General features: G+C 44.1%; 1 protein-coding gene across 1 annotated transcript in view; it reads left to right on the top strand.

Annotated features, from left to right (window-relative positions):
* Positions 1–14,124, top strand: part of LOC137299362 (obscurin-like) — a 552,786-nt gene that overhangs the window by 118,450 nt on the left and 420,212 nt on the right. Inside the window, exons 18-19 of the mRNA XM_067968057.1 lie at positions 6,327–6,593; positions 11,265–11,377. Coding sequence (XP_067824158.1) covers positions 6,327–6,593; positions 11,265–11,377 — 380 coding nt within the window. The remainder of the gene's footprint in view (positions 1–6,326; positions 6,594–11,264; positions 11,378–14,124) is intronic.

Raw genomic sequence — 14,124 nt, 5'->3', positions numbered from 1 at the left:
AGTTAAAATTCTAAATTGGGGAAAGGCCAATTTTGATGGTATTAGACAGGAACATTCAGAAGTTGATTGGGAGAATCTGTTGGCAGGCAAAGGGACGTCTGGTAAGTGGGAGGCTTTCAAAAGTGTGTTAACCAGGGTTCAGGGTAAGCCCATTCCTTATAAAGTGAAGGGCAAGGCTGGTAGAAGTAGGGAACCTTGGATGACTCGGGAGATTGAGGCCCTCGTCAAAAAGAAGAAGGAGGCATATGACATGCATAGGCAGCTGGGATCAAGTGGATCCCTTGAAGAGTATAGAGATTGCCGGAGTAGAGTTAAGAGAGAAATCAGGAGGGCAAAAAGGGGACATGAGATTGCTTTGGCAGATAAGGCAAAGGAGAATCCAAAGAGCTTCTACAAGTACATAAAGGGCAAAAGAGTAACTAGGGAGAGAGTAGGGCCTCTTAAGGATCAACAAGGTCACCTATGTGCGGAACCACAAGAGATGGGTGAGATCCTGAATGAATATTTCACATCGGTATTTACGGTTGAGAAAGGCATGGATGTTAGGGAACTTGGGGAAATAAATAGTGATATCTTGAGGAGTGTACATATTACAGAGAGGGAGGTGCTGGAAGTCTTAACGCGCATCAAGGTAGATAAATCTCCGGGACCTGATAAAATGTATCCCAGGACGTTATGGGAGGTTAGGGAGGAAATTGCGGGTCCCCTAGCAGAGATATTTGAATCATCGACAGCTACAGGTGAGGTGCCTGAAGATTGGAGGGTAGCAAATGTTGTGCCTTTGTTTAAGAAGGGCGGCAGGGAAAAGCCTGGGAACTACAGACCGGTGAGCCTGACATCTGTAGTGGGTAAGTTGTTAGAGGGTATTCTGAGAGACAGGATCTACGGGCATTTGGAGAGGCAGGGACTGATTAGGAACAGTCAGCATGGTTTTGTGAGAGGAAAATCATGTCTCACGAATTTGATTGAGTTTTTTGAAGGGGTAACCAAGAAGATAGATGAGGGCTGTGCAGTAGACGTGGTCTACATGGACTTTAGCAAAGCCTTTGACAAGGTACCGCATGGTAGGTTGTTACATAAGGTTAAATCTCACAGGATCCAAGGTGAGGTAGCCAATTGGATACAAAATTGGCTTGACGACAGAAGACAGAGGGTGGTTCAAACTGGAGGCCTGTGACCAGCGGTGTGCCTCAGGGATCGGTGCTGGGTCCGCTGTTATTTGTTATTTATATTAATGATTTGGATGAGAATTTAGGAGGCATGGTTAGTAAGTTTGCAGATGACACCAAGATTGGTGGCATTGTGGACAGTGAAGAAGGTTATCTAGGATTGCAACGGGATCTTGATAAATTGGGCCAGTGGGCCGATGAATGGCAGATGGAGTTTAATTTAGATAAATGTGAGGTGATGCATTTTGGTAGATCAAATCGGACCAGGACCTACTCCGTTAATGGTAGGGCATTGGGGAGAGTTATAGAACAACGAGATCTCGGAGTACAGGTTCATAGCTCCTTGAAAGTGGAGTCACAGGTGGATAGGGTGGTGAAGAAGGCATTCGGCATGCTTGGTTTCATTGGTCAGAACATTGAATACAGGAGTTGGGCTGTCTTGTTGAAGTTGTACAAGACATTAGTTAGGCCACACTTGGAATACTGTGTACAGTTCTGGTCACCCTATTATAGAAAGGATATTATTAAACTAGAAAGAGTGCAGAAAAGATTTACTAGGATGCTACCGGGACTTGATGGTTTGACTTATAGGGAGAGGTTGGATAGACTGAGACTTTTTTCCCTGGAGAGTAGGAGGTTTCGGGGTGATCTTATCGAAGTCTATAAAATAATGAGGGGCATAGATAAGGTAGATAGTCAAAATCTTTTCCCAAAGGTCGGGGAGTCTATAACGAGGGGACATAGATTTAAGGTGAGAGGGGAGAGATACAAAAGGGTCCAGAGGGGCAATTTTTTCACTCAAAGGGTGGTGAGTGTCTGGAACGAGCTGCCAGAGGCAGTAGTAGAGGCGGGTACAATTTTGTCTTTTAAAAAGCATTTGGACAGTTACATGGGTAAGATGGGTATAGAGGGATATGGGCCAAGTGCAGGCAATTGGGACTAGCTTAGTGGTATAAACTGGGCGACATGGACATGTTGGGCCGAAGGGCCTGTTTCCATGTTGTAAACTTCTATGATTCTATGATTCTAAGTCATTCTGTACAAATCCCATCAGTGGCAACAACATCTCAAATGGAAACAAGTTTGACAACTGTTTTTAAGACCACTGTGCATCTCCTTAGAATCATCGATTCATCGAAATGTTACAGCATGGAAGGGGGCCATTTGGCCCATCGAGTCTGCGCCGGCTCTATGCAAGAGCAATCCAGCTAGTCCCACTTCCTGGCCCTATCCTCATAGCCCTGCAACTTTTTTACTTTCAAGTACTTATCCAGTTCCCTTTTGAAGGCCATGATTGAATCTGCCTCCGCCACCCCCTCAGGCAGTGGATTCCAGATCCTAACCACTCGCTGTGTAAAAAAGTTTTTCCTCATGTCACCTTTGGTTCTTTTGCCAATCACCGTAATTCTGTGTCCTCTGGTTCTTGACCCTTCCGCCAATGGGAACAGTTTGGGGGAAAAATTGGATAGGGGCCGTTTTTGGGCGTAGGTAGCGTGATGTGCTATTACCCCGCGTCCAATGGCCCCTGCGCAGGCAGGACGCAAGTTTTGACCCACCCGAGAACTTACCTGTAATCCTTTCCAGGCCTTGCACGTGGAATCAATGCAATTTGCACTTTCCACCACCAGAGGGAGCGCAATCTCTTAAAGACAGCATGTTTCTTCGAAATCTCTTAAAGGTAGCTGGTACCTGTTATTTGCTGAAAATAACAATCTACTGTCTGAACGGTGATCAGACATTGCACACGTAAAACACAGATGTAATTCCCATCCCTATGTTTACACACTGCTGAGTTTTGTTAAAACATTGAATAAAGGTTGCGCACTACTAAATCCCACATCCTCCAATCTACACGCCAGACCTCACCAATCTACTGATCTGAGTTGGTACCAGGCCTGCGAGAGTGCATGCACCAAGGTTCTCTGCCAACGCACTAGAGGCCTTGGTGCAAGAGGTGGACAGAAGGAGGGACATCCTATATCTGCAGGGGTGGGTGGGCAAGAGGCCCTCCAGACATATACTCAAAGGGCACTGGGAGGCAGCAGGGGATGAAGTCAATGTCAGGCGCACAGCATCATGAACATGGATGCAGTGCAGGAAGAAGTTCGATGCTTTGACATGAGTGGTCAAGGTGAGTGAGGTCAATTGTCAAGTGGCGTCTCCTACCAACTGCACCATGCACTACACTCCCCATCCCCCACATACCAACAAACTCTTTCCGTCAATACTCAATTCTGCCAATCAAATGCTTCCTCTCACCCTTGCACATTACCACTGTTTCAAGCTGCCCACCCGCAACTCACAGGCTGCACACATTGGCAGCTATTCAACCATGACAGGCACATCACCTAGACATATGTCCCGCTTTCTTGCAGGAGAAGGTGGCGCATATCAAGAGGCAGCAAGTGGCAGTGGCATTTAGCCTCTCGAGCCTGTTCTGCCATTCAGTGAGATCATGGTGGACCTGTGACCTAACTCCATATACCCGCCTTAGCCCCATATCCCTTAATACCCTTAGTTCACAGAAATCTATCTATTTTTTTCTTCGTTCATGGGATGTGGGCGTCGCTAGCAAGGCCAGCATTTATTGCCCATCCCTAATTGCCCTTGAGAAGGTGGTGGTGAGCCACCTGCTTGAACCGCTGCAGTCCGTGTGGTGAAGGTTCTCCCACAGTGCTGTTTGGAAGGGAGTTCCAGGATTTTGACCCAGCGACGATGAAGGAACGGTGATGTATTTCCAAATCGGGATGGTGTGTGACTTGGAGGGGAACGTGCAGGTGGTGTTGTTCCCATGTGCCTGCTGCCCTTGTCCTTCTAGGTGGTAGAGGTCGCGGGTTTGGGAGGTGTTGTCGAAGAAGCCTCAGCTTTAACTTTCACAAGTGAGCAAGCATCAACTGCCGTCTGCAGAAGAGCGTTCCAAACGTCTCCCACCTTTTGCGTGTAGAAGCATTTCCTAACTTCATCCCTGCACGTGACATCCTGGCTCTAAATGTTAGGCTATGTCCCCGTGTCCTCGTATTGAAGTCTGGGAGACCTCCAAAAACAGTTACAAATATCTCGGCAGCCAGAAGCAATAATCCAACAACTAACGTGTAAATCCTGCATTACCCCTTTAAATAATGCTGGTGGGGGGTCCAGGCACTCTAAGACACGTTCAGATGGTCGGGGTTAAGACTGTGTATTGAGTTAAATGTTAATTGCCAAAATTGTGTCTATCACTTTAAATCAGTGTTGCACACTGAAGTCATTTTCGCCCTACTTTACACGATCCCAGTGTTCTTTATCTGCACCTGCGCTAACTCCTATACCAAGATGGCGTCTGGCGCACGCCACGCTGGAAACGTGCATGCGTGCACATCCAAGACGCCATCTTGGATGTCGGAGAGGCTGCGTAGCACTGAAACAACGGCTGCTACACGGCCCAATTTAGTGCCCAATCTCTCTATCTACTCTGTCTAGACCCTTCGTGATTTTGAATACCTCTATCAAATCTCCTCTCAACCTTGTCTGTTCCAAGGAGAACAACCCCAGCTTCTTCAGTCTATCCATGTCACTAAAGTCCCTCATCCCTGGAATGATTCTAGTAAATCTCGTCTGCACCCTCTCCAAGGCCTTCACATCTTTCCTAAAGTGCGGTGCCCAGAACTGGACACATTACTCCAATTGTGGCCGAACCAATGTTTTATAAAGGTTCGTTATGACGTCCTTACTTTTGTACTCTATGCCTCTGTTTATTAAAGCCCAAGATCCTGTATGCTTTCTTAACCGCTTTCTCAACCTGCCCTGCCACCTTCAACGATTTGTGCACATATACCCCCAGATCTCTCTGTTCCTGTACCCCTTTTAGAATTGTGCCCTCTAGCTTATATTGCTTCTCCTCGTTCTTCCTACCGAAATGTCTCGGTGCCCATTCTTGTGTGTCCTTTCAATCCTAGCCTCCTACTTGTTCTATATGTGGCAGGAGGTCCTGAGATGGCTTGCTGATAATTTGACCCTGGATTTAGGTGATTTGTCCTTGTCTTTGGTTGTGGGTAGTTTCTCTTTTAAGAAGAAAGCAGAGAATGAAGGCACTCTACATGCCATCATTTGAAACGCAACCCAGGTTTCAAAAGGCATCCCTTAACGGGGTGGGAACAGGTGCTGGCAATGTCAGTCCTCCACTGCTTCTGTGTGAGTAAAGGAACACTTGTGGCAGAAGGAAGGGGTGCGAAGATTACTGTGATAACTCCTTCCTGTAGGTGTTAAGTTGCAGATAGTTCAGCACAGTGAGGGCAAGGTGGCTGCAGCTGGGAAACATGCTTATTGTGGTGCACTGTTGCAAGGCATGACTGCCTTCTGTTACCTTAATGCCTTATAGAAGTTAGTGAATTTTATCCAGTATGGAATAACTGTGCGGGGTTTCTGATGATGGCACTCACTGTCAAGACTATCTCCTTCTACTAGGCCTGGATCTCAATCCATGAAAGTTCCTGGTGCAAATCATCAGAAGTATGAGGACACACAAGAGTAGGCACCAAGGGGAGAAACAGCGGTCTTTAGTCTGCCTGTTCTCGATGTCACAAAATGTAATTCTTCTTTCTGGCTTATAAACAGGAACACCTCAACTGAAGAGCCTTTAAATTTATGGGCTTAGTGCCCTGAAAAAGCACCAGCCTCAGACATTCCAGTTTTGTTATTCAAAACATGAAGATCTATTACTATCTACAACTTGAATGTATGAAAATTAACATTGATTTAAACTTTGAGACCTGCCACGATCCATAATATGCATGCAAGTTTACCTCGAAGATTAAAAGCTTGGGCACTCCTGATATACACTGTGATCAGGGTGAACATGCCAATACAGTTGATAGATAAACCGAATTAAAAGTATGCAAATAAAAATAAAACGAGCATATTCTGGAAGACTGGTCTCATAAATCCCATTTTGCCTGAGGTTTCAGTGATATCCTGAACATCAGATACAGTCTCACGAAGGTATCAAACTAATGATAGCCATGAATTTGAGGTCCAAAATATCTAATTTCAACATCCAGAAATTAAGCCTTCTGCCCTTATCAACTCCTAATTTTTACCACTTTTGTCACCTCTTGCTTATAATGTTTTGAAGATCACCAATTTACTACTAAGCATGTTAACAATTCTTTGTTTAAATAGTGAGAAAGATCAAACTGATCAAAGGATTGGAGGAGGTGAAGGTGCACGAGAAAGAAACTCACACTTTTGAAGTTGAGCTGTCCCACGAAGATGTGGAAGTAACCTGGTTGAAGGATAATATCAGACTGAAAGCAGGAGCCAACTGCAGGATTACCAGACTGGGCAAAAAGCATGCCCTGACGTTGTCCACTTTGAAGACTGAGGATTCAGGGCTGATTAGTTTCAAAGCTGAAGACATACATACATCTGGAAGACTCATTGTAACAGGTAAACCTTGTATTAAAGGGCAAGGAAAGTTTTGGGGGTTTACTATTTGATCAAAATACACTGCTTTTTATAGAAGAAAATGATAGTCTCATTAAATTTCATAGATTTTTAAAAATTGTTAATTTTAGTACTGGCAGGGAGGCCCTCAGGTAGGGTCTCCTCCTTACTAGGATGCCAATATACGCAGCCTGTAGTGTGGTTTTTCAGCCAGTTGCAGAATGGTTCTTGGGCTGTTTTGAAGTTGCATCCCTGTATGTAGTGGAGCTGCTACAGAACGCATGGGATGTTTCCCGTAATTGACAACACAGGAGTAGCCTAGCAGGAGAGAAACCATCCTTGAGAGTATCCTTTCTAACGATAAAAGTGATGTTTTAAAAACAAAGAAATTTAAAGTAAGCTTATCATTTTGTTCCAGAAAAAGAGCCAGCAGTTTGAGTAAAAAGGAATTCCCTTACACTTTTCTTCCCCATTAATGCCCAGCTTAATTAATTAGATTAGCTCCTTGGTATCTGCTGGTATTATGTTCTTGCACTCTCAGTTACTGTTCAGTGTAAGCTGTAAGGAGACCTAAAGAAGATATAAAAATAAAATTTACAACACCTCCAAACATTCATTTGCATTTTTAAAAAAGACAATTGATAGTTGTTCAATTCACATTGTAAATAGTATAAATTCGAAGATGTAGATAACAAAAATAATATTCCCATTTTGGCTACCACTAACAATCAGCTTGTTTAAATGGTATTGCTAGTTATTGATGTATTTTAAAATTAGATATTTCAGAATTATCCAACCTAGAATTTAAACTTTAAAATTCCTATTTTCAGATGCATAAATCCATTTATTTTCAATGGGTTAATCCATTTGCTAAAAAAGTGGACAAATTTCAGATATGTGCTGTAAAGATTTGTAGATTATTATTTCAAGGCCAATGGGATAAATCATTAAACAGCATCATGAACACACAAATAATATTTCCCTCCTTCCCAGATGTTTGTTGCTATATCACTGAAGTCTTGCTGCGGTAAATAATTGAGCAATGCTCCCTGTATATTTTTTTAAAAATAATACCTTGATCCTTTGATGGCTGTAGCTAATTAATCAACAATAACTTTGTCACGATTGAGTGAACCATGTTTAAATTCATCAAATTGTGAAGCAAGGAGTGATTCCTAGTAAAAATGTAGCTTTCTGTAAAACTACAGCTGCAGACTAAAACAGTAAGCATTACGGACTGGCAGATAGCTGGTATCTTGACATGTTGGTAAATTTTGGATGCGGTGCCATCTCCTGGTAGACCAGAAACCTATTGCCAAATAGGCATTTAATTAATACTGGAGACAGTGCTACTATGGTTGGAACAGACTGCTGTCACTGAAAATTTGCCAATTAATTTACAGAAAAATCGTCTTCTGTGCAACTCCCTCCATCACACATAGATCTATTATTAAATTAAATTATTGTGGAAGATTTCCAAACTCGATGGGCTGAATGGCCTCCTTCCATGCTGTAACCTTTCTATAAAGGATGTTCAAATCAAAGTACTAAACCACGAGCTTCAAGGACAGATTTTGTGAGATGTTACACTAGTAGCGAAGAGTCTGGCTGGTGACAGGCACAGGTGTAAAATTTAGCATTTTGTGATGTGCAATTTTGAGGGCAAAAATAAGGCTGCATAAGCCTCATTTAAGTTCTTTAATTATTCAAATGATGTCTCACACTAAATTTCATGACTCTGGGAGGGATTCCGTGCCCATTGTGCACCTCGCCCACATGACTGCTCAACAGACCTGACCTGCTTCTTGAAAATAATTGACCTAGAAGTGCAGCAGAACTGAACTGTTGCCCACTTCTTTGTTAGCAGCGGACACCATGGGCATGATTTTGACCCCGAGCCAGGAAGGGGGCGGGGGGAGTCAAATTATGGACGGGAAACCTGGAAGTACGAGTTTCCTGGACGTCCTTACAATTTTGATGTTTTTTTTGTTGGTTTACCGTCTGACTGGCCTGCCTGATTGATAGCCTGGCCTCAGTTGGAAGGGAGAGCAGCCAGGAAGAGGACGTGTTCAGGTAAGTCAGGTAAGGATGGGGGTAATGGGTGGAGATGGGTTGGCATGGGGCACCGGTGGGCATGGGGGTCATGGAGGGGGGGCTTTCAGTCATGCGGGTAGGGATTAGGGGTCAGTCACTTTGGGGGGGGGGGGGGGGTGTCGGGATCGGGGGTCCGTGATCATTTGGAGGGAGAATCGGGAGTCACGCGGGGTTCCGCGATCATTGGGGGGGCTGATCAGGGGTCTGCGATCGTTGGGTGGAGGTTGGTCGGAGATCTTTGGGTGTTCGCTGCAGGTAGGCATGTTAAGCCCGGGGGAAGCACTCCTGCAGCTCTATGGTGTGAAAGAAAAGGCCCGGGAATCCCGGCCCCCAGGGGTTGAAATTGGAAACTCTGGAAAAATGGAGGCCCCCATCTCCTTGAAAGGTTGTAATCACCAACCCGCCACCTGGGAGCAGGTTGGTCGCCCGCCCCTCGTCCTGCCCCGGTGAAAACAGGAAGTGAGGGATTGGGGGCTGGTCCGAAATGGTTGCGATTTTGAATGCCAACCCAGCAGTTTTTCCCTTTTAAAATTGTGCCCCATGTGTCAGTAGTAGCGCCACAGAGGTGCCCATCCAGCGGAATAGGTGGACATGCCCCATCCATTTTGACGTTAGTTTTGGGGCACAAGTAGAAGAGGTATCCACCCTCCTCTGTTGGAATTTGCTAGTGTAACTTTCAAGGGTTCACATCTGGAGTAGACAGGTTCTGCTTTCCCTTCTGGTCCCTCTGTTGACCTTATGGCCAAATTCTGCCATATGAAAGAATGGAGTTTATGAGCTATTGTTTCAGTTGTTGTTGAAGTATACATTTTGACTGGAACTTTTTCTGTGTTTTTGCACTGAACCTCTTGCATTCTTTTATTTCCATCTATCTTTCTATTGTGGCCTTGAGTTTGTGAAACCAGACTCAACTGAAGTGTTCCCAATTGCTACTGCAGTTCCAAGTGGCATGGGGGAGAAAGGGGAAATAAGAATGACAATGTGACATAGAAAGAAAGAAAGACAGACTTGCATTTATGTAGCGCTTTTCATGACCTTGGGATGTCCCAAAGCGCTTTACAGCCAATGAAGTACTTTGAAGTGTAGTCACTGATGTAGGAAATGGGGCAGCCAATTTGTGCACAGCACAGTCCCACAAACAGCAATGTGATAATGACCAGATAATCTGCTATTTAGGTGTTGGTTGAGGGATAAATATTGGCCAGGACACCGGGGAGAACTCCACTGCTCTTCTTCAAAATAATGCCATGGGATCTTTTACGTCCACCTGAGAGGGCAGACGGGACCTCAGTTTAACATCTCATCCGAAAGACAGCACCTCCGACAGTGCGGCATTCCCTCAGTACTGCACTAAAGTGTCGGCCTTGATTTTGTGCTCAAGTCTCTGGAGTGGGACTTGAACCCCACAACCTCCTGACTCAGAGGTGTAAGTGCTACCCACTGAGCCACGGCTGACACCGTGGAAGTGATGTGCTAACTTGCCTAACAGGACAGACCCTGATTCCGCTGTGAAGTTTGCTCTTGCGTTCTTTTTAATCAGCGCCAGATGGAGAGCCTGGGAGCAATTTGACAAGTCCTCAACTGGCATCTGCTCTCCCACTTTAGCATCTCCTACACTTTCAGCGTTGTTGTGTTCCTGTGATTTTAGCCTCCCCTAATGTCTGTGCTCAATCACGGATGGATCTCCATCAGCAGTCTGCTCTTGCTCATGCAAATTAGCTGACCCTGCAAAATGCAGTGGGCGGAATTGCCCGCTCTCACTGAATTTTTGCCAGTACATCAGCCTAGCAAGGTGTGGGCCAGTGTCTCTAAGATTATCACTCTTTTCTGCATGCTGATCAATTCTAAATCTAAAGAGCTTGAGCATGCAGCAGGACAAGGTGGGTGGGGGCTGGTGGGGGGACATGGAGCTGCAGGCCCACAGAAAGAGGAGTGTGACATGGAGGGACTTGATGTTCAAGCAGGGAGATTTGAGTGGAACTCTGTGATTGATAACTGCTTCCAGTAATGGACACCTCCCTCTGATCAACTTTGACCTCTTAGATCCCACACTTTACAGCCCCCAAGAACAACACGTTCACTCTACTCAAGCTGAATTACTATTTCCCAGCTCTCTCCCATGCCCTCTCCAAAAATTCTACACATACAAAGATATAAAAAGATCAATATTTGTTTAGTGCTGTTAATAGTGATGAAGTGATGTAAGCTGCCATGCTTTCCCATGATTCTCCTACAAGGACTGTGTCTTAATTCTTAGCCTAATGCTGTGTCTAAGTGCTCCCTGTGAAGGAAGCACAATTCTGGTGGCAGGTAGAGGTTGGTGGTGTGATAGTTGTGGGCCTTGAGCCTCTGCTTGCAGAGTCAAGCGATGTCCCTGCAATAACGGCATGCACATTTAATGACATAGTGCCCGCTAAACATCCAAATGCTGGTTTAAAATTTAACCAATGGAAATGTTGTCTCTCTGCTAACATTAAAAAGGTTAAAAAATGAAGTTTTACAAGTACTTAGAAGTTCAACTTTTTAAACTTTGCCTTCCACCAGTTGCAGTTATTCTGTTATTCTCATTCTTTTTAACAGAGCCTCCGGTGACTTTTACCAAAGCTTTAGAAGATATCAAAGCTCCAGAGAAAGATAAAGTTGTTTTTGAATGTGAACTCTCAAGAGCCAATGCAGAAGTTAAATGGTTTAAGGTATGATTACACCAAAAAATTTCCTTCCACTATCAGAGAAAGTTGGGTAAATAGAAAAAGAAGGAATGAGTGATAGCTAAAACCTAAGTGTTACGAAGGAAAATAGACTGACTTAAAGGCATCAATGGCAGCCCAATGGCACAGCTGATTGGTGTGTCAATTATGCAATATTAGGGCATTGCTCTTCCCCAGTGATTCCCAAAAAAGACTTTGAAATTATTTTCTGTGCATATTGATATATGAATGTTTAACAAAATTTCTTTGTCAACTATTTTAATGGAGGAATTTACATATCTATTTCTTACGCAATTTTAAGGGTACAATGAAGTTCTGACCGTAGCCAGGTTGTCTTAGGAATATACGGATTGGAAATAAGATACTTTCCAACGTGAAGGAAATCTGATGGACAGATCAGCCCAGTTTTTACTTTGGCACCTCATAGTAGTTTCCAAGCCGGAGTTAATGGAGGACTGAGGGGAGAAGATAGGGGCTGGCAAGGAGAGCATTGGAATAGTCTAGTCTAGAGGTGACAAACTAAAGGATGAGGTTTTCAGCAGTAGATGTGCTGAGGCGGGGCAGAGTTGAACAGTGTTGCCCAAGTGGAAGCGGGCAGTCCTTGCAATGGAGAGGATATGGGCTGGATGTTCAGTTTGGGGCCGAATAGGATGCTGAGGTTGTAAGCAGTCTGAAATAAAAATGGAAACTCTCTGCAGATCAGACAGCATCTCTGGAGAGAGGAAAATAGGTTAACATTTCAGGGAGATGACCTTTTGCCAGAACTGCAGAGACTCACACATGAACTTGTGGGAAAGATGGTCATGTATTTGGGAAGCAGCAACATGTTTAACAACTTTGAAGAGGGAAGCAAGGATGGAGATGGAGGTATTGATTTGCAAGAACACAGGTGTCGAGAATATTTTTTTTGTAGTAGTAATAGTAGCAGTAGTTCTATCCCATGTGCCCACTCTGTTTCCATGCCCTTTAATTGCCCTTTCCTTCAATCACTATCTAACCTATTCTTAAATGCTGACATGGTCTCTGCTTCAATCACTAACTCTGGTAGCATATTTCTAAGCCTCAGAGACCTCTGTGTAAAGAACATTTCTCCTGCTTTCTGTCCTAAATCTCCTGCATTTAATTTTATATCCATGTCCCCTTATTTCAGACCCCTCAATGGTCTACTTCTATTTACTCGGTCTCATCCATTCATAATTTTAAACACCTCTATCAAATCACCCCTTGGTCTCCTCTGTTTCAATGAAAACAGTCCCAATTTTCCAAGTCAGTCTTCATATTTTGTATTTCCTCATACCCGGCAGCATGCTAGTGAATCTTCCTGTGATGCAGATCTGCTTCCTAAACAACCCCATGTGTTCCTGGGTGGCTAAATACATCCTGTCACGATATGGTGCCTTTTTAAATTCAGTTTGTTTGAGGGATGGAATTTTCATCTACCTGCCTGTCCCTGAGCCCTCAGGCATGATTTGCAAGCTGCACCTCCTCCATCCCTCCTCGTTTTCTACTATCCAGGCCTCCCTAGACTGTGAAACCTCTAGAATCATGTGGCGTGCCCCTTGTTGCTGCTATGCTTGCCTCTGTGGTGCTAGGAACGCATCCAAAAAGCCATCCGCAATTGCCTCAGCCCTCTGAGTTCCTTCATGTGGGGGAAGTGCTTTACTTCATGCTACTTGGTCAGCAACTTCAGTGCCTGTGCTGGGCTAATAAGGCCAGTTCTATGCTGCATCACCCTCATCTCTTCTTTTCCAAGCTGCTTTCTCTATTTCTACCTCATTCCCTATTAAAGTAATGAGTGCCATGAATGAGTAAAGTCCCCTACATAATTGTCCCATTTGGAGTGACCAGATAACAATTTAAAACTATCAATGTCATCCCCCTCTTCAAAATTTGGAATATGAATTGATTTAATAAAATGATGGAACTTGAGTGCCATGACTGGGGACTCACTGCTGGTGAACATTTCTTTGCCAGCTCAAGAGCACAGTGATGCTTTTTCTCCTTCTCACTGGCCTTCATGCTGGCCCCGAATTCGCGATATTCCCGCTGTTCTCGTAATCTTCATTGCTCTTGTTCTTGCTCTTTTTTGCTGTTTCCATTGCTCTTCTTCCTTTCCATATTGTACTCATTGTTTTTATTGTTCTATAGAGCAGGGGAATAGGACTAATTGGATAGCTCATTCAAAGAAATGGCAGAGGCATAGTGGGCTGAATGGCCTCCTTCTGTGCTGTAAGATTTTATGATTCTAGTTGATGCTTTTTCTCTCTCTCTGTCTCGCTCTCTCTCTCAACTAAAACTATTATTTATTTATCTGAAATTCTTTTCCTCACTTTTTCTTTGATAACTGTGCCATTTCAATTTCTGCCTCTCTTAGTCGTTTCTGTTAGATATTACTGAGTCTGTTCTGTTCACTTTTAAATTTGAAATATTTTAAATAACCACAGTCACCAGTGTAACTGCCAGCAGTTACTAGGAAATTGGGTCTTCTGTAGACAATCTATTAGGTTTGGTGGTTTCAGTAGCTCCTGCAAATGGTCTGAGCATCTTTCTTTTATTAGAGTTAACTTGGACTGCCCGATATATACTTGTATGATCCAGGGGTGTAACAGTGAAACCCCTTATGACCTAAACTGGATATCCCACAGGGTTCTCTTCTGTTTACATAAAAATATGTAATTCTTCTCCCATAGCTGTGAAGCCTCTCCGACACCTCTCTCACAGTCCTGGTCTGG

This window comes from Heptranchias perlo, chromosome 2, assembly GCF_035084215.1.
Source record: "Heptranchias perlo isolate sHepPer1 chromosome 2, sHepPer1.hap1, whole genome shotgun sequence".
Taxonomy (NCBI): Eukaryota; Metazoa; Chordata; class Chondrichthyes; order Hexanchiformes; family Hexanchidae; genus Heptranchias; species Heptranchias perlo.
Note: the sequence above shows the minus strand (reverse complement) of the source record. Positions and strands in the feature narration are given on the sequence as shown.